This window comes from Alexandromys fortis, unplaced genomic scaffold (genome assembly GCF_014885135.2).
Source record: "Alexandromys fortis isolate MF-2015 unplaced genomic scaffold, M_Fortis_MF-2015_v1.1 scaffold_27, whole genome shotgun sequence".
Taxonomy (NCBI): Eukaryota; Metazoa; Chordata; class Mammalia; order Rodentia; family Cricetidae; genus Alexandromys; species Alexandromys fortis.
Window position 1 is genome coordinate 13,195,281 of NW_026067952.1, and position 23,130 is coordinate 13,218,410.

General features: G+C 49.8%; 1 protein-coding gene across 1 annotated transcript in view; it reads right to left on the minus strand.

The window, feature by feature from the left end:
- Nucleotides 1–23,130, minus strand: part of Efcab8 (EF-hand calcium binding domain 8) — a 59,950-nt gene that overhangs the window by 31,007 nt on the left and 5,813 nt on the right. Inside the window, 11 exon segments of the mRNA XM_050151240.1 lie at nucleotides 864–932; nucleotides 1,989–2,145; nucleotides 2,602–2,753; nucleotides 3,062–3,129; nucleotides 7,582–7,712; nucleotides 10,170–10,243; nucleotides 12,677–12,801; nucleotides 13,622–13,706; nucleotides 16,240–16,345; nucleotides 17,741–17,876; nucleotides 21,656–21,759. Coding sequence (XP_050007197.1) covers nucleotides 864–932; nucleotides 1,989–2,145; nucleotides 2,602–2,753; nucleotides 3,062–3,129; nucleotides 7,582–7,712; nucleotides 10,170–10,243; nucleotides 12,677–12,801; nucleotides 13,622–13,706; nucleotides 16,240–16,345; nucleotides 17,741–17,876; nucleotides 21,656–21,759 — 1,207 coding nt within the window.

Sequence of the window (23,130 nt, forward strand, 5' to 3'; positions counted from 1 at the left end):
AACTCAGGACCTTTGGAAGAGCAGGCAATGCTCTTAACCGCTGAGCCATCTCTCTAGCCCCTCATTCCTTCTCTTACCCTGCTCCAAGGCCCTATTTCCAGGACTTGGAGTCCTAGCCCCTCATGTTCCAATAATCCCCTTGAGATCCAAACCCATGGTCTCACTCAGGTGTCTCCTTTGTAACCAGCCTGGCAGACATGAAGCTATTCTGAAGAGACACTTGCGTCTTCCACTCTGACTATGAGACTGCTGAAACGGTGAACCCAGAGAAATGGGAATTTCCCCAGGATCTCACACTGATAGAAGGACAGGTGCCAGGGGTGGGGGTGGGGAATTACTTAGCTCCCAGAAAGTTAGTTCTCATGGTTCTACACCAGACTATCTTACAGGAGGGTACTGAAGCAGGACAGTAATGGGCCAATGGCCAGTCTTCCTGGGACTGTTCAGATATGCACACCCTTGGCTCTCTGTTTAAACTTGAATCTCACTTCAGGACCCCAAAGATGGACCTGAGGGCTTTGCTGAATCTTTGTATCTCTTACCAATGTAACCATACTGAATAAATCTCCTTTTTCTGATTTCCTCTATCAGTTTGACTTTTTGTTTGTTTGTTTTTGTTTTTTGAGATAGGGTTTCTTTGTCTAGCCTTGGCTGTCCTGGAACCCACTCTATAGACCAGGTTGGCTTCAAACTCAGAGACACACCTGCTTCTGCCTCCTGGGTGCTGGGATTAAAGGTGTGTGCCTGGTTTTAATTTGGCTCTTTTAATTGACTTGTTAAAGACATGACTTGGGGCCAAGGTTGTGACCTCCAAGTCCAAAATCACCTTTAGGAAGCCTTCTGTGATCAGTCCAGCCTCAGGCTCAGTGGAGACTTCCCTGTGGTCATGAACCCTTAGAATCCAACACTTTCATATGGTCTTGTACTTTCTACTGAATTAAAGTTACCTTAGTAATATACTCTCACGTCCCAACAAAGCTGGGCGTTAAATACGGTCATAGCCCCACCCAGAGAGTCTATGCTAATGCCCAGGATGATTGGAAATGAATTTCAAAGATCTGTTTAATTTTAAAACTACTGACAGCAAGTTCAGCACCCATCAGAGATGTAAGCCCTTCTCTCTCTCTCTCTCTCTCTCTCTCTCTCTCTCTCTCTCTCTCTCTCTCTCTCCATAAACCTGCTGCAAAGGAGAGAGACAACCATGTTCACAGAAAGACATCAATGTCCCTTGACAGGGTGGTCGCATGTGGGAAGTTCTTCTGCATATGTGTTGTTTTTATTGGTTAATGAATAAAGAAGAAGCTTTGGCCTGTGAAAGGACAGAGTAGAGCTAGGCGGGAAACCTAAACTGAATGTTGGGAGAAAGTAGTCAGAGTCAGTGAGAAGCCGTGTAGCCACCGTGGAGACAGATGTGCCAGAACCTTGCTGGTAAAACCATGAACCTCGTGGTAAAATATAAAATAATAGAAATGGGTTATTTTAAGATATAAGAGCTAACTAGAAAGATGCTTAAGCTATTGGCCAAACAGCATTGTAATTAATATAGTTTCTGTGTGGATATTTTGAGTCTAGGCAGCCAGGAACAAATGAGCAGACTCCATCAACAAAACAGAGGTTCCTGCCACTTGTCTGCCACTGGGCTCCCACATGGTACCAGGTCTCACCGTGGCTCTAGTTAGTCCTCCCCTCCTGCCTTCCTTAAGGCACCAGGCAAGTCATAGCTCACAGGCACTCCCCCTGACAGTTTTCTCCAGGGTCTTCCTGTCTTCCTGGAGCTGATGATTACAACTGATGGGGCCAAAGGAGCATGGAGGAATGACAGAGGAGTCTGAGGGGCGCATGGGACCCCCTGAGGGGATGGGGTAGGAGCAGTAGGGGTGGAGAGAAGCATGGGCTAGAATCAGAGCCTGATCTCAAGGAAGCTCAAGAACTAGAGCCTTACAGACTCCAGAGCCAGGCCAGCACAGGACAGCCCCTGTTAGCTGGGCCTGTCCCTCGGACAGCACTCACGTTGTAGGTGGTACAGATGAGACTCCTGTCTCTGTGGAAGTAGGCACTGGTGATGGGGCAGTTGCCCAGGCTGAAGAGCTTCCCGCAGAAGGACTGGAGGCAGACATAGTCCTGCAGGTCCCACACGCGAATGTTCTGTAGGAAACAGGCAGGAGGCAGGAGGGTCTGCAGAAGCAGCCAGCACCCTAGGCAAGGTCACAGCCCCTCCCAAGAGGGTAAACTAATGGCCAATAATCTCTGTTCTCAGGGAGGTAGGGAGAGCGAGGCCTCCTTCCTCAGTTTTCCTGGAAATCTCTGTCCTGCCTGGACGTCTAAGCTCAGAAAGCTAAAGGCAAAGAAAACAGGCAGCCTGTACCCTGCCTCAGACCTTCACTTGTTCCCCCACTTCAGGCCACTTGTATAATGACTCTCTTAGGGCTCCCCCCTGTGGGCCTTTGGCAAAGTGTGAGACCAGGGGTAAAAAGGTTACCTCTGTGTCTCAGACTCCTCCCAATACTAGCTGAGCTATGTTAGCACCCCAGGGTCAGTGTCTTTCCTGGGGAACAGAGCTGGAGGGATGGGGGACAAAGGTATGCTCCGTGAGGGTGACACCTTGTCCCTGGAGATGCTGATCAGGATGCTGGCATTCTTGCTGTTCACGAGGAGGTGAGTCACTGCTGTCTGATGTCCCTTCATCAGCCACACAGGCTTTTTTGAGACCAGCGGGTTCCACAGGCGGATGTGGGGGTCATAGCCACCAGTTGCTGGGGTCAAGAAATGAGTTATCAGCTACCAGGGCCTGCACTGGGACCTCCTTCCAGGGCCAGGCCTCAGGCTCCAGCCAGAGTTAGCAGATGGAGAAGGTCATGGCGGTCTGTCACTGGCCTTCTTGCCCTTTCCTACCTATGTCCATCTCTGACAGAGTCACATCCCGCCTCCCAGCGATGTAGCTCAGCAGTGGAAGAAGCCAGAGGCCTGGGACTATACAGAGCCATGTCCTTGGCTCTGATCATCCCCAGGCTGTGCAGCCCCCACCCCAGCATTGCTTGTGGGGAACACAAAGATGACTTACCCAGGAAGTTCCTGTCTGGACAGTAATCAAAGCAGAGAATTCCTTTTTTTAAATTCAATGTTGATAACCTAGAGCAAAAAGCCAAGTGGGGAAGATGCAGGGCTAAGAGCAGCAGACTGGACTTCAGGAGGGGAGGAGCTAGGTGCTTGATGGGGAGGGGTCAGTATCTCTCTGCCCATGAAGAAGAGAGGCCCCAGGCCTGCACAATGCTCACCCAGAACCCAAAGCATAGCCCAGTGAAGTAGCAGATGCCCAAATCAGTTGCACCCACCCTTTAGGAAGAAAAAAAAAACCAAACATGAGAAAGTCTTCGCATTTGTAAAGCATTTTGTGTTGTTCCAAGAAAAAACTTAACATGATTTTACACCCACCACCTTCAGGCAGGTATCCTCCAGGCCAAGATACAAATAAATGAGAAACCTTAAAAATAAACTATAAAAAAGCAGGCCAGAGCCATGGGTGCTGTGCCCTCACTCTGTGCTAGATGCCATCTCACAGGTCACCACATGCAATCCTTAGGAGTGGTGTTGCCATGGTGAGATGAGAACACACACCTGTGGGATGAAGGATGAGGACTCCGCCCTGGTGGGCACAACAGGAGATGGCTCAAGACATCCAGGAAGAGAAAAAAAGGAAGGGTGAGGCAGGATCCCAGGGCTGCCAGGTCCCCTACACAGGCCACTGAACTGCCTGCCTAGAAATTTCCTGGGACGCTAGCCAGGCCAACTCTTCCCTGTGGCCTTCACACCACACCACGTCCAGCTTAGGACCCCTTCACTTCCATATCAGCCTCCCAACTGTTTCCTAACCTCCAGCCTTGCTTTAGATTTTCAAGAGCAATCCCACCCACTGGCAAGCCAGAGATGTGGGCCAATGAGAGAGCTTAGTTGATAATGACACTTGCTGCCAAGCCTGTAATGGGGTTCAACTCCTGGAACCCACTCCATGGCAGGAGAGAACCAACTCCAGCAAGTTGTCCTCTGAGCTCCACATGAGTGCAGTATTGGGCCACCATCCCTATAACAAATACATGTTAAAAAAAAAAAACAGATGTCTCCATCTACACACTTATGTGAGAGAAATGTCCTACAACAACGGCTGCCAAGAGGACAGAAGGAATTACTTCAAACTGACTCACTCCTCTCTGCACAGTCCTGCCAGGACTCAGGAACCACTATGCTCCCCGCCTTACAGACCTTGTCTCACAAGAACAAGGAAATGGATGGGGACAGGAGGGACCACGGTGATCAGCTACGAGGAAGCCTGCAGGGGAAGCAATGGATGGCTTAGCAGAGGGAAACAGAATGACTTATTTGGGACAGCCTCTCTGAGAAGGGTGCTGGGAGGCAGACACCTACAAAAGAATTAGAAATAGCCCAAGGGAGCATGCAGAGAGGGACAAGGCTTCAGACCCAGGGAGCAGTTAGTACAAGGTTATAGGGCTGGAGGAAGTGGTCCGAAGCAAGGTAGTGGGGAACTGGACTGTAAAGGATGAGATCTTCAGATGATTGTGTCTAGGGACAGCAGCCAGAGGGGACCTAGTGAGCTCTGACCACGACTTCAGATAAGAGTTGATGGAAGAATGGAAGAAATGAGGAAAGAGAAAGGAGGGGAGGCAGGGTGGGTCAGTGACACACTCCACACCAGTTCTAACAGCCCCAGTCCCTGATCCTCTGCCAGCTCTGCTCCTGATTCAATCAACCACCTGAAGAGATCAGGTAAGGCCAACTATAATGAAGCTGGACCCTAGGGGTCCTGAGAGGCTGAGGGTGACTCTACAGGAGTCTTGGCCCCTCAAGTTTCACCTACTCTAGTTACTTCACAAGAGGACATCAGGTACCAGAGGCCAATAGTGCCACCTCCTGGCCTGAGGTGGTACTGCACCAAGACAGAAGAGGCCACGTGTGTACACTTGCTATACATCCTCCAACCTATCCCCAAATTAAATATTCCAGCCTCTCCACCTTCACCCGTGGCCACCTTCAGGTAACCACCATGCATAGCCTGAACTATTGGGATAGCCTTCTCCAAGGCCAATAGTGCCACCTCTCCTGGCCCTTAGACTTGAACGATCTGCATTCTGATTCTAGAGGGTTAGAACACAGCATTCTAAGTACTTGAACTAGTGCCCAGGTGACAATAAGGAATTGTGGATTTCTTTTATGTTCTTATGCATATATTTGAGATTTTTTCAAAATAAAAATGCTAAGCAAATGAGATGCACCGGGCGGTGCTGACGCACACCTTTAATCCCAGCACTCGGGAGGCAGAGGCAGGCGGATCTCTGTGAGTTCGAGGCCAGCCTGGTCTACAGAGCGAGTTCCAGGACAGGTCCCAAAAGCTACAGAGAAACCCTGTCTCAAAAAATTTTAAAAAAAAAAAGGGAAGGAAGGAAGGGAGGGAGGGAAGGAGGGAGAAAGAGAGGGAAGGAGAAAGAGAGAAAAGAAAAGCAGAGCAGAGAATGATGGTGCGTGCCTTTAATCCCAACACTCAGGAAGCAGACACATCTCTATAAGTTAGAGGCTAGCTTGGCCGATGTAATGAGTTCTGGACCAGCTAGGGCTATACAGTGAGACCCTGACTCAAAAACAAATTTATAAAAAAAAAAAGGGAAGGAAATAAAGAAAAAATAAAACAAGAGAGAGCTTGGGCTTTAGCTCAGTGATGGAGTATTTGCCTAGCAAGCACAAGACCTTGGATTTGGTCCCCTGGCACAGGGGTAAAACCAAACAAGAAAACCAGATATGTTGGTTCATTCCTACAATCCCAGCACTCGGGTGGCAGAAGCAGGAGGATGGCAAGTGCAAGGCCAATCTGAGCTACACAGCAAGAGTTTGTCTCAAAATCAAAAAAAAAAAAAAAAACATGGAGAGCAAGCAAAAAAGAAAGATGAGAACACAGTGAGCAGAAAGGAGCAGAGGGCCTGGGGCACAGTGTGCCTGAACTCTGGGCCTGCGCATCGAGAATGGGAAGAGGAGGCGGGAAAGGAGGGCAAGGCATCAGAAGCAGCCTCCCGAGACCATGGTGAGATGACCCTCTGGCTTCCTGCCATCAAATGCAATGAAATAAAATACTCCTAGAAAGAAGAAAACAGAGCATATTGGAACTGTCTCCAAGAACAATGCATGAGCTCGTGGGGGTTGTCCTGCTTCTGTATTGTGGCTTGTCGTAGGAAGAGAAGACATAACTTTTGCCACCTAAATAACTTATTTTGCAGTTGATGAGTTGGTTTTTTTCATTTGCTTTTACTGTGAAGTATAACATATGCCACACAGAACATTCTCCACTCAAGGGCTCCCTGAGGTCTGGGGTAGACACTGGCTTCACCCTTCACGGGTAAGCCATTCACTTTCATGACTCCATTTGCAAACGTATTTTGATCCCAGCTAGTGGCAAAAGCCTGTAATCCTAGCCTTTGCAGGGTGGAGGCAGGAGGATCAGAAGTTCAAGACCAGCTTCAGTTACATGAGACCCTTCCTCACCGTTCCCTTCAAAACACAGAGAGAGACAAAAGACAAGACAAGCCTTTCGTCTGCCTACTTAACATAGCCTGGGGTTGGTGTGGTTTTGTTGCTTGTTTTTAATAAATTTGTCAGTAAAGCAGGTCTGCTGGAGCTGGGCAGGCAGTTCAGGGGGCAGAGGACTTGCCACACAAGCACGATGACCTGAGTTTGAATTCCCAGACACCATGGAAAGTTGGGCATTGTAGTACACATCTGTAAGCCCATCTTTCTATAGCAAGCTATGATACAAAACCAGGAGATCCTTCAGGAACTCACAGGCCAATCAGTCTGGTGGACACAGTGGTCAACAACAGAGAGACCCTGTCTCAAACAGTGGGAGACAGGGACCAACAGTAGAGGCTGTCCTCTGGCCTCCATGTGTGATGTGGGAGTGTCATATCAATCTGTTGATTTCATTGGCTGAGCAATAAAGAAACTGCTTGGCTGGCCCTCATAGGTTAAAGCATAGATGAGAGGAGAAAACAGAATAGAATTCTGGGCGGAAGAGGAAGTGAGGTCAGACTCTGCTCTGCTCCAGGAGAGACCGGACAGCTCTGCTCTCTGGAGCAGAGACACCAAGATGGACGGAGGCTAGACTCTTCCCAGTAAGCGCACCTTGGTGTGCTTACATACATCATTAGAAATGGGCTAGTCCAGGTGCGAGAACTAGCCTGTAAGGGCTAGAGTTCATGGGCCAAGCAGTTCTTAAATGAATACAGTTTGTGTGTTGTTATTTCGGGCATGAGCTAGCCAAGCGGCCAGGGTGTTGGGGACGCAGCCCCGCCACCGCTCCTTATTTCAACACATGTGTGCACTAAGGTATATGTTCGGTCCCCCAGACCACACACACACAGAGCCCACGTGCTCGGTCCTACATCCACTGTTGGCCTATGGGACCCAGCACAAGCCCCAGGGCAGTGTATTCTCTCTCATTAAGGCTATCTGCATGTGGCAGAGGGAAGCCAGACCTATCCAGGGCACACCTGCTGCCCACCCCCCTTACCTGGTACTCCTTACCTGGGTTTCTCAGGGTCTTTGGCTGGCAGGATTGTCAGCACCAGAGAGGACCTCTCAGTGGCTGAACACGAGACCACCACATTCAGCTGGGGGATGAATCTGACCTGCTGACACCAGTTAGGGTGGAGACTCTAAAAGAGAGAATGGCTGTCGCAGGAGACCTCCCAGGGACAGTTGAGTTCCATATCCTGTCCCTGGAACTTAGCCAAGGCCAGTGCGGAATGGGACTGAAGATCACAAAATCTAAGGCCCTTGTCTTAGCAACAGTTTGGACAAAGTGATGTGGCCCATGGTCCTAACCAGGTCCCATGACCAGGGTGTCTAGCCCATCCCTGTCACCAAACCTACCATCACCTGGACTCCTGTGTCCAAAGAGTCTCTTAGATTTAGAAGCCACAGACTGGGCTCATGATAATGTCATTCCTCCAAGCAGGGAGAAAGGTTGGACTCAAGGGTGCCTAAGCCCTAGTCTGTCTTCTACTGGCTGCCTTCACTACAAGAAGTCTGCATTTCTGGGCCCACTGTCACCCTCTGTATTGGTCAGAACACAATAGCTTCCAGGATCAGGAGGGGCAGAATACACTCTCTACCTGGACTACAGCAAGAGGGAGATAGCACCCAGAGGGCAGAGAAGGCGGGTTGGCCCAGGCTCTGACTGGCAAGATTTTGTCAACGTGACACAAACTAGAGTCAGCTGGGAAGAGGAAGCCCCAGCTAAAGAGTTGCCTCCATCCGACTAGCCTGTAGGTATGTCTATGGGTCGTTCTCTTGATTAATGATTGATGTGAGAGGGTTCAGCCCACTGTGGGTGGTGTCAGCCCTGGGTAGGTGGTGCTGGGCTGTATAAGAAAACAGGCTGAGGAAGCCATGGAGAACCAGCAGCCCTCCTCCATGGTTCCTGCTTCAGCTCGTGCTTCAGTTCCTACCCCGACTTCCATCAGTGGTGGTGTGTGATGGGGACCTGTAAGCCAAGGAAACCCTTTCCTCCCCAAGTTGCTTTTGCTCAGTGTTTTATCACAGCAACAGAGCGCAAACTAACACACCCTCTCTGTGGACCTGGCTGGTACCTGTGCTTAGCCTCCCAGCCTGGAGATTTCCCTTCTGGAGACAAGAAGAGCAAGGATGGGCACACAGATACGATTATCAAACATGCCTTAAACGTGCAAGCCCCTGGGTGGGGTCTAACGTCTCTATTTCCTCTAATGTCTGTCACAATAATGGTATCTAAGCCAAGGCACTGAATGAGGCCTGGCATGCTTAGTAACTTCAAGGGCAAGCTTCATCCTAATGAGATAACCACAGAAGAAAAGAGGGGAAGGAGCCAAGCGTGGTGGTACACGCAGCAATCTCAGCAGTTGGGAAATGGAGGTGGGAGGATCAGGTGTTCAAGGACAATGATCTTGAATCCAGACTTGAGAAAAAGAAAAGAGGGGGAGTAGTGTGGGTACTGCTTCCTGTGACGTCACGTGCCTGTTCCTAAAAATGTGTCCAACTCAGATCTGCACTGAGAGCCTCATTCATTCATCTGTTCCACGAATGTACCAGAAGTCACTGGGCCCTCTTTTGGGAACAACCAGAGACTTTCTCTCCAGAGACCACAACCCACGAAGCCCCAGTCCTTGAGGAGCTGTCGCTGCCGTGAGGCTAACAGGACAAGACCAATAGGTTGATAATTCAAAGTTGGGAGTGATAACCTCTTCCAGGGACAGGGCTAACAGCAGAGGCAGCCTCAGGGCATTCGGGGAAGGCTACTTAGAACCAGAAGTGTAGGGGTGAGAGATGATCTCTGCAGCATGAAGAAACATGTGTCAAGGCCCTGTGGTAAGAAAGGGTTTGGGGAGTTCTAGGGTGAGCAAGGGAGCCTGTCTCAGCAACAAACGAGAGGAAAGGAGAGAGCAGCAGGACATGGGGAAGTAGCTCAGTTGGGATAATGTTGGCCTAGCATGCACAAAGCCCTGGGTTCAACCCCCACCACGCATGTGATGGCATGTGCCTGTAATGCCAGCGCTTGGAAGGTGGAGGCGAGAAGATCAGAAAACTCAAGAGTCAAACTTGGCTCCACAGAAAGTCCAAGGCTAGCCTTGAATACATGAGACTCTGGCTCGGTTGCAGGGAGTGGGGTGCTAGCAATGGAGTAAGCCAGAGGCTTATCAGCTTGTTTGATGCTCAAGTCAAAGATTTGAAATTGCTTCAAGCATGATGAGAAGCTGCCGGGGTGACATGACTATATTCTATAGCAGATTCCCTCTGGTTGCTGAACCGAACAAGCACTTCATGGAGAGAGAGGGGGCGGAGGGAAAGCAGGGAAACCAAACAGAAAGCCAGTGACAGTCCAGAATAAAGCTGATGTTTTCACTAACTCGGAGAAGCCAAGGAGGCTGTGAGAAAGTCGGGGCTAGCCTTAGGACACACCTGTATCAGGAGCTGCTCAAGACATGGATGGGATACAACAGCTTCCTGCACTCTGTCCTCAGAGGCCAAGCCCCCAGGAGCTGAGGCTGAGCCGAGAAGGTAAAGCCATTTGTGACATTGGTTTTTGAGTAGAGCATGTATGCAGATAATGGCAGGCTAAGGAAAGACACACATACCTTCATTCGGAAGCTCCTATACAGAGGGGACTTCTCATTTAGGAGTTTCCGCAAGGAAATATTGATCTGGTTATCTGGCAGGGAAACAGACTCCACATTAGCAACCTCTCCTCTGCCAGCTTAGAGGACATTTTCACATTGTGCATCCATGCATCCCAGAACACCAACCAGACAGCCACTCATTGGAGCCTCATGTGACTTCATGAGCTTGACAGAGCTTCCATCTCTTTCCCTGCTGCCCAGCATGGCCCTGCAAGCCCAGAGTACAACAATGACCAGCTTCCAGGGGCTATGCACTCCCAGGCGCTGCCATCCAACAAGAGAAGGCTCCCCATTCGTGTGTTCCAGAGAATGAACGGAGACTTCAGGCTGTATTCACTCTGAAAAGTGATGCACTGGGGGCTTGCCATCATGCCTCAAGACACACAGCCTCCTTGGCCAGAAAGCAAAAGTCCCAAGAAGTACAGGGTGCAAGTATGCACCATGAGCAAGCAACTCCTGCATGCTAGGCACTGCCCACACCCACTGCCCTGTCCTTGTAATGAATGCCCAGGGAGAGAAAACTGATAGATGGATGATGATTCAGCCATGCTATGCGATGCCCGTAGTAGGGTCAGGAGCTATTCATGGAAGAGGTCAGAAATGCTGGTCAGTTTGGCAACTCCCAGGACTCATGGAAAAAAAAAAAAACACTGTGCGGGGAGGGGGGCAGTCTGTTCAAGGGGTAAAAGAAAACTTGCAAAAAAGAAAATAAAAGCCCTCAGGCTGAGGAGATAACTTATTCCCGAAGCTGGAGCTTGGTGAGTCCCAGGTCCTACTAAGAGACCCTGTGTCAAAACACCAGGCGGACAGGTCCTGAGGAATGATGCCTGTTGTTGGCCTCTGGCCTCCACACACATGTTCACATGTACATAAGCATCCATAAAATACATATTCACATATATACATGAACACACACATGCAAAGGAAGTCCTGAGCCAGACGGCATGTTAACGGGGAAGCTGCAGCACAGCAGTGTCTACTGTGTGTCTTTCCCACTAGACTCTGAGGTCCCAGGAGGGTAGAAAGACACAGTCTCTAAGCACTTCTACGTACCTAACGCTCCCTCATTCCAAGCATCTTATAGCAGAGCCAAAAATTAAGCATGGTTGTCCCTGTCTCCATTTGAATAGGAGACTGAGGCTCAGAAGGGTTAAGCAACTGGCTTCAGATCACCCAGAGCTAGGTACATACTCCTTAGTTTTGTCCATCCCCTCTTGCATCCCACCATCTCTTCATATTTGCTCCCAGGCTTCCATCTAGTGGGTGGCCCTGAAGGACTCACACCCACTAATCCCCTGCCTTGCTTCATTCACCACTCATACAGAGACCACCATGACACAAGCATGACCAGGGTGGGGCAGCCACCAGGGACTGATGGGACAATGACAAAGTAGCGTGCTAGCTGGAAGTGTAGCTCAGTGCTACAAAGCTTGTCTGACACACTCAAGGCTCTGGGTTCAATCCCCAGCACACACACATGTGCACACACATACACACAACCCTTCCAGAACATCATCAAGCCAGCTTAGTAGGGGTCCTTGCCAAGGCCTGGGAACCCTTGGAGACCTCCATAGCTAGACGTCCCAGCTCTGGCATCCTGGATAGAAAGGAGGTCAGTTTCCCTGCAGGCAGGGCCCCAGGGTCCAGCACCACACCTAAGGTTCCATCCTGGATCTGATCCATCACCACTGAGTCTCTCAGGAAGCCCCAGGTCCATGGCCTCTGCTGACCTTATACCCTTTGTCAAAGAAGCTCTAACTTAAAATGGCTTCCTGGGTCAATTTAGGACACATCCCAGCACATGGTGGGAACTGGAGACTCTGGATGGGCAGCTTGGCTTAAGACCTCAGTCACACTCCCCAGCCTTGGGGCATGTGCGAGTAGCTTCAGCTCACTAAACCTCTTAATGGGCAGTAACAAGTCCCTGGGTCCTAGCAGGGGGTGGTAACAGGAGATGATGCATCAAGAGCTCAGGGTACAGCTGCTCACTAATGCCGGGTGCAGTTATTCACGCTGCTGCCAAGCCTAGTGGTCCCCTAGGTTCCCCCACAGCCCACCTTATGACCTTGCCAATCTATTCTCACCCATCCAAAGATAGCTCAAAACCAGGAAGAGCAGAAGCCCTCACAGGAATCAGATAGGGTGGCTTATCCTGAACCTCAGAGGACAAGTGACACATCCCAGGGCCACCGCCAAGCAATTCACTCTCCCTGAGCGGAGGAAAATCTGCAGTCTTCGGTCCTCACCTGCAAAAGTTCCCACCTCAAAAGACTGTCCCTCACCTTGGACCCTCTGGCCTTTCCTGTCACCACTGCTCTACCTCATCCAGTAGTCAGGGCACATCCTCACCAGATGCTCAGAGTGGGGAGACAGGGAAATAAGAATGCCTCAGAGTTGGGGGCCAACTCAACACCCACGGCTACCCACTCCCCAGGCCTCAGCCCATTCTCGTGTCTTTTAGCTACCCCATTTGGAGGTCCAGGGAAGGATGTGTGGGTTGAACAGCCCACCAGCCACATTGTCAGACATGAAGATGACGACGTTGCCCTTGGTGTCCCCATAGCAGAACACACCTTTGTGATAGTCGGACCTGGGGAAGACGAAGATAGAATGTGCTGTGTCAGATCGGGATTGATGGAGCTGATGTGACAATAAAGAGGAGACTGACCTCTACAGAAGCAGAACAACCAAGGGCAGCCTCTCCACCATGAGAGTAGTAGCTACGTGCCAGGGCACCAGGGACTTTGGGTTTTATAAGGTAGAAAAGGGGACTTTTGGGTAGGAAGGTTTTTGACTACAGATCTATATGCTGCTTTCCCAGGCCCATAAAGGAGTCCTTATCACTCTGGCATCCTTACCAGAAGTTCTCCTGGGAGGTCCTAATAACATGTTGAGCCCTGGCCACTGACCTCTCTCCTTCTGACTAATTGCCCAGTGCTATCTCTGATATTATCAGGGTATCCAATCTTCCTGCATAGAGTTTCCCAGGCTGTTTGAGGCTGTTAGGCTATTAACCCTTCACTGTGGAACCTTCTACCCTGCTACCCCTGTCCACCTTAGGGACAAGGACAGTTCCAACAGACTTCCAGCCTTGCTGTGGGCCTCTGGCCAGCAGCCAAGCATAGACCAGTAGTCAGGCTCTGTGTTGACCACTTTTACTTCCCAGAGACCTTGGTGCCACAGGGCAGGCCTCTGCCAGCATTGAGTGGTGGGCGGAGTAAGAAGGGGGAGGCGGAGGAGAATAAGGAGGACTCTAAGGGTGGGGTGACTGAGCAAGACTCAAGAGAAGCAGTGAGGAACAATATGGCAATGAGGTCAGAGCCAGCTCCCCAGGTGCTTCTAGGGTCTCAGCCCCCTTCTCAGTGATGTGGTAGCTCCCAAGACCCTGTCTCAGTTCCTGTGAGACTTACCAATAATCCATGACCATGACACAGCTATCCAGGTCAATAAAGGTGAAGGCCTGAACACATTTGTGGTTACTGATATCAAAGAACTCTGGAAGAGAAAAGAGTGACACACAGAGCTGAGAGCCGTGGCTCTGGTGGCAAACAGCCTCCCAGCACTCCCTGCCACCTCTCTGGACCTGTAGCCCACCCCCACAGCAGCCAAAAACAGTAGACCCAAGCACAGCCACTCACCAAGCTACAAATTGCCCTCCAGCCCCTACTGCAGCCAGAACAAAAGCTTAGTGAAGACCTAACCTGTGAAGTCCTGTAGGATCAGACCCTGCACAGTGCAGTGTATCTTGTCTATCTGGAAGAGCACCTCTATGCCTCCTCCTGCCTGGCCTGTGGCCCCTGTCCGGCCACTAGGCTCCAAGCATGCCAGTTTCTTATCTCTCTAGACGCATCAACCTCATGCACTTCTGGGTCCTGCCTCTCCCTGCTTTGTCCACCTTAAATACAGTCAGAACTCTTCCAGACCAGCTCCAGGACCCCTTCTTAGAAAGGCTTCCCACCTCTTCAGCTAGGCCCACTGGTACTCTCCCATCTGGCTGGCTGCCTGTCAATCTCCCTCCCCACCTGCTTTCTTTGACTGCAGGAGCTGCCTGGCCTGAGAGCTGTGTGAGGACAGGGAGCATGTTTCACATGGCACCTGTGGGCTCCTCAGCCTCTGACACAGTCCCCAGGGTCTGCTTCGCTGAGAGACTGGCTGTGATGCACAATGAAGGGACAAATCCCAAGCCCTGGGGAATGTGGCCCCTGGGGCTTCCAGTGGCCCGTCCATGTGTGTGTCCCTGGAGGTGTTTGAAGCCAACAGAAACAGAGATCTGCTCCCCATCACTCACCACCCTCATCAGGGCTAGAGCTGGGAACTCAAGCAGATCAGAGACCAGGAGAGCTCACGGCATGCAGGTGCATATGAAGAACAGATGTAGGGTGGCTTTGTGCAGGCTCACCCATCCCTCAGTGTCTGGAACCAGCCTGCCAGACTGATCTTCTGAAACATTAATTCCATCCTGCCCAAGAGCCTTCCATGGGGCCCTGACACACAGCTGCTACTGATTTAGGAAGCCTGGCTCCTTCTGGCAGCTCTGGCCGCAAATCACTCAGGCTGAGGAGCAGTCTCCCACGTTTGAATGACAGGCCCTTAAGTGTCTGCTTCCTACAGGCCCAGCCATCCCAGAAGGGTTGGGTTATGGGTCACAGAGCAGGGCTAACTGGCCAAGTCACATAGGTCAAGGTTCGTGCTGACGGCCTACCATGTCAGTTCAGTCAGCAGAGCTCCATGGTATGAGGAGCTGGGGTCAGGCTCTCAGGACTGCGGGTGAAGGGAGAGCTCCTGCCTGCTCACACCCTAGCTGTTTTTCTGGCTGTGTCACAGTCTGTTCTCCTAATAAGGACAGCATTGGCAAATGTATACCAAGCACCTCCCATATCCAATCACTAACCCACACTCACCTAGAGATACAGAGCACTGACTCTGTTTTTCCTCTGGGTAGACTAAGGCCCTCAAAGGTAAAGTAGCTGCTCAAAGTCACACACCTGCTGAGTATCAGGACCAGAGTTGAAACCTGGGCAGTTTCAGAACCGCTGCTCTCCAGCCTCCTGTCTAGTTCTGCACCATGGACCATGGGGACACACATGAAGTCCTCTCCTTCATGATCTGGGACACATGACTATTTGGACCCTTTATCCATCTATCCACCTACCCAGTACTACCAAGCCTCTAGGTGGCACCAAGCACTGAGCGCTTGGTGAGTGAAGCAGACGCCGTCCGTCCCCACTGCCCGAGCTCCAGGACAGAGAAGAAGGCAGACACCACAGACTCTAGCTGACAAGCATAAGATCACGCCAAAGGGCTTGACGGGGATTTTTTTGGGAGGCACCTGACTTGGACTAGGTGGTCATGAAAGGGTCTCTGGATCAAAGGAAGAGTAGAAGCTCTGGGGCGGGGAGAGGTGTGGGAGAGAAGGTGGAGCACACAAATTGACCCACGGTACCCATTAGAGATGGCAAGAGAAGGTCACAGCATCCTCAGCACAACAGAAGGAGGGTCCAGTCCAAGGAAACCTATGGGCAGTAGGGCCAGCTCTTCCTTGCCTCTCAGGTCACACTAAGGTTCCTCCCCCAGTCTGTGCTTTGTGAAGGTTTTCTGCAGGGAGACATTTCAAAAGTCCATTTGTGGCTACCATAGTGACCTTCAGAGGACGTGTGCTAAGCAAGAGGGACTTCAGTGCTATCCCAGTGACAACCAAAGGTGGGCCTGGGCTAGAGGCAGCAGGACACAAGGGTAGAATCAAGCTGGAGAGATTGGCGTGGGCTGTGATCTATAATTAGAACTGTTCAATACTTGTAAACATTGAGCATTCACTGAGAACATCTGCCTAAAAAGAAACCACCAACACAAACGACCAACACCCAGTGCCTTTTACAGCACACAACACTTGGCAGGCCCTCACTTTCCAACATTTCCCAAAAAACTCCCATTCAAGCTCACAGTTGCTCAGCCAACAAAGTCTGTCCCAAGTGCAAATCTGTCACTTGCTAAAAGCTAAGGGCAGGCCTGGAGAGCCCCAGGGACTCACCTATCTTCAGCTCAGTGGAGGCAACTGCAATGAGGTTCATGTTGTGTATATATACCATGTCGACAACCCAAATCTTCTGGTGGAAGGACTGCTGGATCTGGGAGAGCTGGCAGAAGAAGAACAGAGACTCAGACCACGGACGATTGCTACCAGAGCGCAGAGGCACAGGGGCCTTTCCTGTCACACAGGCCCTGGGAACAAGCACAGTCCTGGCATGCCTCATGTCAGCTCTAAAAACAGGGCCTTGGCTAAATTCCTCATCTGTAAAATGGTTCTAATAGTCACCCATCTTCATGACCCCAAGGACTTAAGGCCAGGCCTACCTCCAAAGCCTCCTATTTGCATGACAGTGAGTCCCCAGTGGGTCCTGGCTGATGGTCCTGAGAGGTCCACAATTTAACCCAAACCAGCTCCTTCAGGAAGAACTTCCAGAACTCTCAAGACTTCTCAGGAAGGCTTCCTCTGTCTTGTCAGCCTCCCAAGCTCTGACCCCTGAGGTGGCCATAGAGCAGTCACTGTCAAGAGATCAGGCTACCAACACCTTAATCCATACACATGTGGAGAAAGGGAGGCAGAGTATGCCAGATACCACAGACTCAGGAATGCAGATGTGAGCACACACACACACACACACACACACACACACACACGTACCCACCCTAGCCCCATATAAGTCTCTCCTCTCATAAGGGCTGATCCATGCTGCAAGTATAAAAGCACTATGTGACTACAGAGGCATAAAACCCTTCACATTGCTGACCGTGTTCTCCATGCCTTGCTGGGGAGCCCTGGAGGGTAGGTCTTTGTTTGTTTGTTGCAGGATCCTCCACTAGTCTGGCAGCACCAAGTGCACAGCTGATTTGTCTGACTATGTCATCCCTTTCTACACTAGGCCATGAGCTGATAGCAGAAAGCTCATGATGATGTTGACGTCTATTCATCTGTGCTTGCTGAATGCCTGACATGCTCCAGCATGATCCATGACCCATACCATTAAGTACTCCCCCAATCCTGAGAGGGGCTACTACTCCAAGAGGAGTACATACCAGGAATCAGAGATAGCTCGGCCAGCATGCCACAGCTGTTGGGTGGTATAGTTGGGACTCTAACCCTGGTAGTTGGACCCCAGAGCCCAAATACCATAATTTCTTGCCTGGACCAGACAAAGGTTTCTATCAGCAGGACTTAGAGACAGTGTGGGTATGACAGAGCAAGGAGAGAAGGCCAGGCACTGGCACAGAGGCTAGAGGATAACACTCACTGAGATGGGGACTCCAGGGACACACTCCCTGGACAAACTGCTCTGTAGGTGCCTAGTAGACATCCAAGCAGTGTTCTGCTTAGTAGGAGACAAGTGTGAGGCTCCAGTAGTTGAGTCATAATCTTAACTCAAGCCCTGTGACTCCAAAGCTAGGCTGCTCAGATAATAAGTGCCAAAGGCAAGTCCACCCAGGGTGCCACAACAGAGGCTCTCCACCAACCCCGTGAATACCCGACTCACCCTAAAGGAGTTCATTATTGAGAAAGTCTCGGACCAGAACTGCAAGATCCCGTCTTTGGTGACAGTCATGAAATACCCCATCTTCTTGAACCGTTGGACTATAAATGCCACTTTCACAACCTCGCTCCCATGGTGCCTACAAATGGCAAGAAACAAACATATAACTCAGAAAGTGTCTGCATGAACCAAGAGTCACAGAAGAGGCAGGACAAAGGCCAGTGGGGACAGCCACACCAGTATGCATGTACACACACACACACACACACACACACACACACACACCAAGAAACTGTAGGAGGCTCCAGAGGACATGGGACTCTGTCCCTTCTCTAAGTAGACTTCAACTAGATCAACAAAGGTCACAAGAAAGTGAATCCAATGCAGGATAGGGTGTGGTTCAGTGGTAGAGTACTTGTCTAGTATATGTGAGGTCCTGGGTTCCATCCAGAAAAATAACCAACTCTGCTATGGTATGAGATAGAATCCAAAGCTGATCCCTAGAAATAACCAGGCAGGTCCTTCACTTTGTAGTGGGAGAGCAGAAATGGAGAGTGGAGATCTCCAGAGCTTCTTTCACGGGAGAAACAGCCCACAGATGGCGCGCAGGGTATAACTTACAACAGAAACCTGAGAAATGACACTTCCTAACCATTGCTACCATGCTCTTGGATGAAGAGAAGAGTACAACAAGGGGTAATGAGGAGTTGGGCCCTGTGCACCCAACTCCTCACAGCCAGGACACTGAGCACAGCAAACAGGTCCTGGGCAGACCCGGCTTTGCAAGCTGTTACCCCACACCCATCCCAGGAAGCCTCCATGCTACTTGCCAGTGGTTGCCCCAGTGTCAACAAAGTCAGCTCTCTGGCTATTAAGGCTCACACTTCCCCATGTCATCTGCCCATCTGGGATCATGGTAGGCTGGGACAGGTCACATCACTTACAGGGAGTTGCATCCTAGAACTTAATGCCTAGAGCTTTCATTCCTCCTCCAGAGCCTTTTCCAAAGCTTGAAAGTAGGTATGAGCTGACCTGAGGCTTACGGGGAATCCATGTGCAGTTCCACAGAGGAGCAGGGGCATGTATGTCTAGCTATAAGTCTCCCTGTCTCCTGCCATCAGTTTGTTTCTTGGTGATCAACATTCCCAGCTCGCTCGCTCTCTGTCTCTCTCTCTCTGTCTCTCTGTCTATCTATCTGTCTCTCTCTCTCTCTCTCTCTCTCTCTCTCTCTCTATCACTTCAACTCTGCCCTTTCTATCAGGACCAAAGACTGTGGGGAATAGAGATGTGAGGCCTTTGGTTAACACTGCCTTGGGAATAGCATCTTGGGGAGGTCTGTTTCCTCATCAGTATAGTGACTGTGCCTCTCTCTTTCTGGACAGTGAAGGGATCAAAGAGGGTGCTGTTTTGGGTATGTGCTCAATCCAGACTCGGTAATGGCAGACTCAGTAATTGTGAACCCACTTTTAGAGTCCCCCTCTCATAAAATTAACTAGTCAGGCACTGGTGGTGCACGCCTTTAATTCCAGCACTCAAGAGGCAGAGACAGGCAGATCTCCGTGAGTTCAAGGCCAGCCTGGTCTACAAGAGCTAGTTCCAGGGCAAATTCCAAAGCTACAGAGAAACCCTATCTCAAAAAAAAAAAAAAAAAAAAAAAAAAAAAAAAAAAAAAAAAAAAAAAAAAAAAAAAAAAAAAAAACAAAAAAAAAAAAAAAAAAAAAAAAAAAAAAAAAAAAAAAAAAAAAAAGATTTTTAAAAATAATTAACTAAACAGTGTTTGGCTATTCTGGCTACTTTTTCTCCACCAGATCAGATCCCTCTTGAGTTGCAAGCTGTGGAAATAAATTAGAGCAAATAAGGAAAAGCTTCCTGGAATTTAGTGTCCCAGATTTTAAACATTCTTAAGATCTGAAGAAATAAAGACAATCAAAGGAGAAGCTACATCAAGCCAAGTGTTCATGTCAAAATTACAGTTATAAAATCTCTCATTATTCATATTTAATTGGCTACTCCTCAATTAACTCCCAACCAGAATTTTTTACAAGCTACTCTTCTATGATCTCCATTAAACTGCCCTCTTCACTAAAGCTCTAGGCTGCCCGAGGCAGAGACAACCTCTAGGTCTTGCTCCTCCACAGCCTGCATCAGGTGTGGCTCTCTGAGAACAGGCCCACCTACAGCTTGCTCTCACCATATACAAATGTGGCTCACCAAACTGCTCCACAGGAGCTGGTGCCCTGCCACACAGCCAAGGCTGCTGGTGCTCCAACCCAGGGTAGATCCAGGAAAGGAGAAAGGGTCCATAGACAGCCCAGTTCAAGGACCCTGGTGGCAGAGGGGCATGTTCTAAGCCAATGGTTCTCAACCTGTGGGTTGCAATCAATTTGGGGATCAACAATCCTTTCACACGGGTCACAGATATCCTGTATATAATATGTTTACATGATTCATAATAGTAGAAAAATAACAGTTATGCAGTAGTAACGAAAATAATTTCATGGTTAGAGATCACACAACATGAGGAACTGTATTAAAAGGTCGTGCATCAGGAAGGTTAAGAACCACTGCAAGCCAACAAACTACACCTTGTTCTTAGGGTATTAGAGGGAGGAACTTCAAAAGGGGAGAGAAGGCCACAGGAAAGGAAGAGGTTGATGAAATTTGAGACACTCCACCCAAAGCATGGCACTTTGGACTATTGAATATTTTCAGCTAAATGAATTTGAGAAGTAGTATGTTGCCACCATAAGATCCCAGGTGGGAGCAGTCTTATCTTTTTTTTGTTTTTTCTTCTGAAACAATGTGTCCTGTATACTAGGCCAGTCTCCAACTCATGTAGCTGAAGCGGACCCTAAATTTATGATCCTCCTGCCCCTAGCACCTAGTGCTGGTTACACACCTCCACAGACCGGCACAACTTCTGAAAAGTCAAGGACACAGAGAATGGGCATGGACAGACGGGCCAAGTCTCCTCCAGTTATTACACCGACTCCTCCCTATTTTAATCCAATTTCCCTGAGGCACTCAGTTGAATGAGTGCTTGGCTAGTATGCATGAAACCCTGGATTTGATCCCCAGCACTGCATAAAACTAGATGCATACCTATAATCTAAGCACTCAGCAGTCAGAGGTAGAAGGATCAAAAGTTCAAGCTACATGCTGAGTTGGAAGCCAAACTGGGGTACATAAGATCCATCTCAGAAATCAAATAAGCAGTTGCCCCATGACTTTCCACTCTTCCTCAAACCTAGCACACCAACACCCAGGATATACAGCTTCTAACACTTTCACTTCCCTATGAAGGTCCCCATGAAGATGTAAAACTTGTACTAAATAAAGCTGTACGGTCTTCTCTTGTGGCTCATCTGCTAGAGAAGTCCTCCAAGGCCAAGATCCAGTAGATGGCATGGGTAGAGGGGCCACAAGTAGAGTGAGTAGCAGGTCAGGCAGAGACAAGTCAGAGCCACTAAGTTCTAGCCACCCCCTCTCCTGAGGGTCAGCAAGGCCTCTACAGCTTGGCCAGAGTCCTCCCTGTCACCTCACAGGAGAATCCTAGCTGCACATATGTGAGCCATCTGTGGCTCTGAGGATGAAATTGCTAGACTCAGTCAACACTGGTAATATAGGGTAACAAGAGAAACTGCAGTGTGCAGGAAAGGTGGGCAAGAAAGCATAGAACAGCCTGGGCAAGGCATCAGGCTGGCCTCTCTGAGCCTTGACTTCCTTATCTGTGAAAGGGGGACAAGCCACCTACCTTTACCATCATGACCACCTACAGACTGTGAAGGACAAGCTGGAAGGACAAGAGGCCAGCCAGCACTTTGGTTGGGCCAGTGACTCATGGACTGAGGAGGGGCTCCCTGGAGGGCAGCACCAGCACTTTTCCGTCACACCCAGCGGCAGGGAAGAGGCTCTTACAGGGGGATGACGGTCATGGGAAGGTGGAAGCGCAGGCGGTACTGGCTCTTCCTCATCTCCTCCTTGCCCTGGAACTCACGCATCATATAATCCACATACTTTTGCTGTCTCAGAAAGACAAAGCAAGGGAAAGAAGGCATTGGTAGTGGTCTTAATGTTTGCCTTTAGGACCCAAACCTGGCATACCGTGTCTTCCCTCCTCTCTCTACAGCCCCCTCCAAGTGGCTCTGAAGGCTGTCCTCTGAGTACTCACCAGGAAAGTAGCCAACCAACAAGCCTGTGCTTGAATCTCAAATGGGACAAGCCATCCCTAGGCCACAGTCACATCACCTGGCTGTCCATAGAAAGTTTCCAGTCACCTCTGTTCACACAGAGGATAATCTGGTTGAGGCACCGTGTCTGATTTGTTCATGTCCATGATAAAGTTAACAGTAGGGAGGGTTCACAGCTATGCGGGTACACCTACCCTGCAAATATCTGCCACTCTGGGCTCCAGTGACCAACCTCACTAAAACATGGTCAAGGTTCAAACCTACGAAGCTATAATAAGAAATAGGAACCAGGGATAGCGACACATCTTAGTCCCAGGTACACAGAAGGGTCACCTGAGCCTAAGAGTTCAAGACCAACATGGACAACAAAGCTGCCATCTCAATGAGAAAGGAGGGTAGAGGAAAGAAGGGATAGACAGAGGAGGGTGGAGGATGAACTCAGTGGAAGAATGCTTGCCTGGCATACACAAGACCTCTAGTACCACAAAAAGGAAGAGGTGGCAAGAATCATCATGTAGACAGAGAATGCTGGGAACATTATACCCAAACCATGAGGAGATGTTCATAGACAGTTACCCACAGACCTTTGCGGCACACTCAGGTCTGAACATGAGGTCTGCTGGTAGCCAGCTCTGTAACACTGAAACCAAGTTCCTAATGGCTCTGAGCCTCAAGTTTCCCAGCCTCTACCCTTCTGTATCCTGTGAGACTTCAGCAGAGGAATACACCAAGTGCTGGACATGGTGCCTCAAGATCATCTTCCCATCAGTCTCTCTGATTTCCCACAAGGCTCTGCATATTTCTGCTGGATCAATGCCATGTGTGCTGTTCCACACCACAAGGTGTTTAAAATTAGCATCATTCCTACACTATGAAGACCTGACAGTTCCAGAGTCAACAGCCATGAGCTTGCCTGTACCTGAGTGACAAGAAAGGGCCATAATACCATCACTGTACTGACAAAGACTCCCTACACCAGGAGGGAATGGCTCTGAAGTACAGGAAAGCTAGCTGTACCTCAGGGGTCTCAATGTGGGAGCCAATGAGCCCACCTCCCAGAAGTCTGAAGGGAGACCCCTCAGAGATATGCAGCTTCCCTCTACCTAGTAAGTGTCCTAACTGGTACCACAGTCCGTTTTGACTGATACTTGCTGCCACCCATCTTCAAGTCTCTGCTTGTTCCACACAGAGGTCCAGGCTGGA